Consider the following 5050-nt stretch of genomic DNA (forward strand, 5'->3'; position numbering starts at 1 on the left):
CTGCTAACCAGAAGGCTGGCGGTTCAAACCCACCAGCCACTCCTCGGAAGGAAGGTTGGGCAACCTACTTCTATAGTGATACTGCCTCAGAAACCCAAGGAGGGGTCTCTATGAGTTGAGTCCAACTCGACGGTACATAACAACAACATAGTTAATCCTTGATTATCTGTACTTAGATATAGATAGTCTTCATCATATGAATTCTAAATAATTATTAGATCACACTAGATATTTCTAATATTATAAAAAGAAAGTTCCAAATAAAAGTCTGCCACATTAATAATTTGGTCTAAAACTTCTGATGTTTTTACTGTTACAACAGTCTAATAATATGAGCCAAGATGGTAAACCAGAGTTTATTTTTCTTTTCATTATGCATACAATTTAATGTTTAAAATAGGCTATATAAGTAAATAAATTATAGTCTTATATAATTTTTCATGGAACCATTAAAATTATATTATAAATAAGTGATTATATTATATTACAAACTCTAATGTTTTATAAAACATTATCTCATATATCCATTCACTCAACCAGCAAATATCATTGAATACCTACAAAAACTATGTACTCAGTATAGTAGGTTTTCCCTATCCCTACCCATCTACATGACCAGAGAGCTTAACTTTTATTTAAAACATAAGTATATCTATTTATGTATGTATATGTATATATGTGCAAATTATATATATATGACTGGTTATACAGATTCAGCCTAATCTCTAATGGCTACCTCTGTAATGTTGGTGGTGTTGTGTACCAACCAGTCCACTTTGATTCATAGTAACCCTATATGACAAAGTATAACTGCCCCATAAAGGTTTCCTAAGCTGTAATCTTTACAGGACCGGAGAGTCAGGTCTTTTCTCTCACAGAGCGGCTGGTGGGTTTGAACTGCCAAACTCTCGGTTTACAACCAAACATTTTAACCACTGTGCCACCAAGGCTTCTTTTCTCTATAATAATATGACTGTAATGTCTGTAACAATAAACATCTGAATCACCAAAAGCAATATAATCTAAACTATGTTAACATTCTATATTCTTTAAAATCGGTTCACTAAATATGGTAGTGGTGATCTTTTGTTCTTTTCCATAGGCCCATGATGGACAGGGAAAGAATGAGGGTCTCATATATACAGGAAAATTTTTCAGAAAAAAACATAAGCTGTCTTTAAAATTAATAGTAGATAATATAACATTATATTTACTAAATGAACAAGTAACAAACAAACATGCAAACTTCAATTCTATAATATGTCCACTTAATGGTAGTAGGAGATGATAGTAGGGAACTTCAAAAAAGAGGTAAGAGAAAGAATAGGAAAAAGAAGTAAGGAAGCAGGAGAGAGGGAGAGGAACTAAAAGAAGAGAAATGAGAAAAATGGAAATCAGTTCCTTCAAATCAAATGTTTCACTTATTAAAGAGTTCAGTGTGTTAACTTGAAAAAGATTTTTTCAGCTTATTATTGACATCATCTATAATTTTCTATTATTATTCAAACGAAAACAGAAGACTGAAAATTTGATGCATTATAAAATTGTTGTCATTCTTAGCAATAATTACTGTATTATAGCTCAATGATTCTTGTTATATCATCTCAAATCCTATCATCATTTTAAACAAAGGTTTTTACCTATAAGAAGTTGTGTCTATATAATGGGTACTTTAGCAAGGAAACACTTGCAAGAAAGGGTTAAACTACTTTTAAAATTGTCACCACAGCTCTGAAAACATAAGTTAAACAAAATCTCTCCCTTGCATTCTTCTGATCCACATATAAAATAATATATGTTGTTGTTATATGCCGTCGAGTCAAACCTGACTCATAGCGACCCCTCCGTGGGTTTCCGAGGCAGTATCACTACGGAAGTAGGATTGCCCAACCTTCCTTCCAAGGAGTGGCTGGTGGGTTTGAACCGCCAGCCCTATGTATTAAAAAACAAAAGCCGATCTAACCAGAAATAAATTATTACAATGAAACCTAAGATACATTGCCAGAAAAATAATCTTTACTACACTAAGCACAGTGGAAACACCAAAACAGACACTGAACTAACTGCACAATTATAGACTCTATTAGAAATTATTATACTCCTTTTCTTAGACTTGTAAAGACAAACAATACTCTTGCTTAGAGCAAATTTTTCCCACTCAGATATGAGTTTTGAATTCTGCAAAACAGGTTTCTAATAAAACAGCAATACTCTGTAGATCTGATTAAATTAAAAATAAATATCTTAATATTTTAATCTATTTTATTAGGTTATGTCAATTAGAACATGTTTTTTTTTAAATACTATCTAAGCGATCTTTGCATTTACTTCTCCTCAGCCCCAAGATCTAACACAATAAAATATTTTATCCACAAAATATTTTTCTTAATGTTGAGATTCTCAATAATAATTCTCAATATCACTTCATGAGAAATAAAACAAAGGTGAATGGTAAAATCTAAAGTAAATCAATCCTGAAACCTAACACTAAAAAATCAGCAGTCACATAAAAATTTACTTTTTCCTACTTTTATTTCAAGAGTTTGGTACTTCTAATCATTTCTTCTTAAAAAATTAATCAAGTAAGTAATTATCATACCAAAAACAAAACTCACTGCTGTCGAGTCAATTCAACTCACAGCCACCCTTCCTTGGGTTTCCAAGGCAGTATTTCTATGGGAGTAGACTGCCCAATCTTCCTTTAGAGGAGAGGCTGGTGGCTTTGAACCACCAGGCTTCCAGTTAGCAGTCAAATGCCTTAGGCACTAAGCCACCAGAGCTCCTAATAGTAATCGTCATAGGACCCCATAATTACCTAATCTTATTGACAAATAGCAAATGACTATCATTTTTTATTTACTGAACAAAAAATTATAACCTATTGCACTAAGCCACCAGAGCTCCTAATAGTAATCGTCATAGGACCCCATAATCACCTAATCTTATTGACAAATAGCAAATGACTATCATTTTTTATTTACTGAACAAAAAATTATAACCTATTGCAGTATTTGATATTTGCAATTTATGAAATTGGCCATAAAATCAATTTAGTGCATTATGACTAGTATTAAAAAAAAGAAAGAAAGAAATAGGATAGAAAATATCAGATTGTATTAAGTATGATGTTGCTTTCTGAAATTTGCTTGAGTAGTGTTCGTGTTTATAAATGTATGTATGTGTTTATTTAGTCATGTTTTAAGATGTATTTTTAATATAAAAATCAAGATAAATAAAAAAAATTATATTGTTGATATAACAGCAATACTAGAAAGGGAAATGATTAACTGAGTGATCTCTAACTGGATTAGTAATTTTCTTTATAACATAAGTGGATTTATTTATGTGATCTTGTCTGCTCCCTGCCTCCACTGCAATCACTTATTTTCAGCTTCTATGACAATGTTCAAATATGCAAGCCAGGCAAGTATGACTTCATAAAGGACAACAATGGAATAAGGTTAAAGTCAAAACCTGAAATTAACTAGTAATAGATACTTACCTGTCGGTAATCCTTTTCCTCTCAATCGGTCTCGAATAGCCTGGCTTCGATCAGGCGTTTGTTCATTGTTACAGGAAAGCGGATCCGTCTGTATGCAGGTAATCAAAAATCAAGTTTGACAAAAGAATCTCCCTTTTATTTTCATGGTAATTGTCTACAGAGTGACACTAGTTAGACAATTTTGGAGAGGATAGCATTAATTAAGAGTTAGATTGCACGTCCTATTGTAAATTCGTATTCCTTGAATAACACTCATGTAGCTCAGTATTGGTCAATTCTTCTTCAAGAAATTAAAATGAAAGAAACAGTCACCAAAAAGTAATCTGCTAACTAGGGAACAAAGTTACTCAAATCAAAATAGTTATAAATGAATTCCATTTGAAAACAGTAAACTTGGAAATATTCTTTTTTCCCATAATTGATAGGTACTTTCATCTTTCAGATTATGATTTTTAAATGGTATTAATTCTGGTTAATAAAGCCTTCTCATAATAGTTACTATGCATTGAGGACACTGATTTAACATTTTCTCTTTTAATTTGTTTTCAAAAATGCTTTTCTAGACTTCACTGATCAGAAACTATATTTGAGAAATGCTAAGGCATTTAAACTGAATGAATATACTAGAGGATGACAATTATATTCAAATCAATGCTTCTTTATAAGACAAATGTTCAAGTAATCTTAAACTTTAATAACTTTAGTCAAAGTTAATTATTTAAAATAAAGCACATCAAATATGGTCAAACTCCACATTTATAAGGGAGGAAAAGTTAGAACACTGGGTTTAAGCAGGTGATCAATTAGAGGACAGGCTTTGAGAAATAAATAGAAGGAAAGAGAACGGTGAAGAGAAATTACTTATATCTGGCACCTAGGACATGCATATTTAAGCTTATTTATATACATGTTCATTTTACTATTCCTCTATTATTAGGGTGTTTTGGAATGTATTAAAAGCCAAGTCTAAGGTGATACATTCAAGGCTCTGGCATTATGTTTCCTACCTATAAAAATATTTAAAAGGAAGTATCTCTAAAATAATATTAGCATTGAAATAGAGTAATAATTAGTCCAGATTGCACTTTGCTGTAAGTGAAGAGATAGAGGACATCTTGAATCTTTGAGATTCCCTGTATTTAAGCTACTATTAGTAATACCTGTTACTTGTGGGGGAGCTCTGGTGGCACAGTGCCTAAATCATTTGACTGTTAACCAGAGGCTGGCTGTTCAAACCCACCAGCCACTCCTCAGAAAGAAGACTGGGCAATCATAGCAGTTCTGGTCCTTGCACTGAGTAGTGCATGGTGATACTGCCTTGGACAAGTTATTATATGCCAAGCACTGGCTTAAGTGCTTGAAATACTTTATCTCATTTAATCCTCAAAAACCACCTCATGTAGTAGATATTATTATTATTATCCCCATATTCCAGATAAAAGGAGCCCTGGTGATGGACACTGGGAAGAGGTAACTATGGGGAGGAAGTGGGAGGGGAGCTGTTGCATTGTGGTAAACTGTGGTCAATGACATGAGACAAAGTATATG

General features: G+C 32.5%; 1 protein-coding gene across 1 annotated transcript in view; it reads right to left on the reverse strand.

Annotated features, from left to right (window-relative positions):
• PTPN13 (protein tyrosine phosphatase non-receptor type 13) overlaps nucleotides 1-5050 on the reverse strand; it is a 303937-nt gene that overhangs the window by 224452 nt on the left and 74435 nt on the right. The window contains exon 5 of the mRNA XM_042782048.1: nucleotides 3503-3590. Coding sequence (XP_042637982.1) covers nucleotides 3503-3590 — 88 coding nt within the window. The remainder of the gene's footprint in view (nucleotides 1-3502; nucleotides 3591-5050) is intronic.

The sequence above is a fragment of the Orycteropus afer genome, unplaced genomic scaffold, assembly GCF_000298275.1.
Source record: "Orycteropus afer afer isolate SDZICR_OR568_19922 unplaced genomic scaffold, OryAfe1.0 scaffold00227, whole genome shotgun sequence".
In the NCBI taxonomy this organism is placed as follows: domain Eukaryota; kingdom Metazoa; phylum Chordata; class Mammalia; order Tubulidentata; family Orycteropodidae; genus Orycteropus; species Orycteropus afer.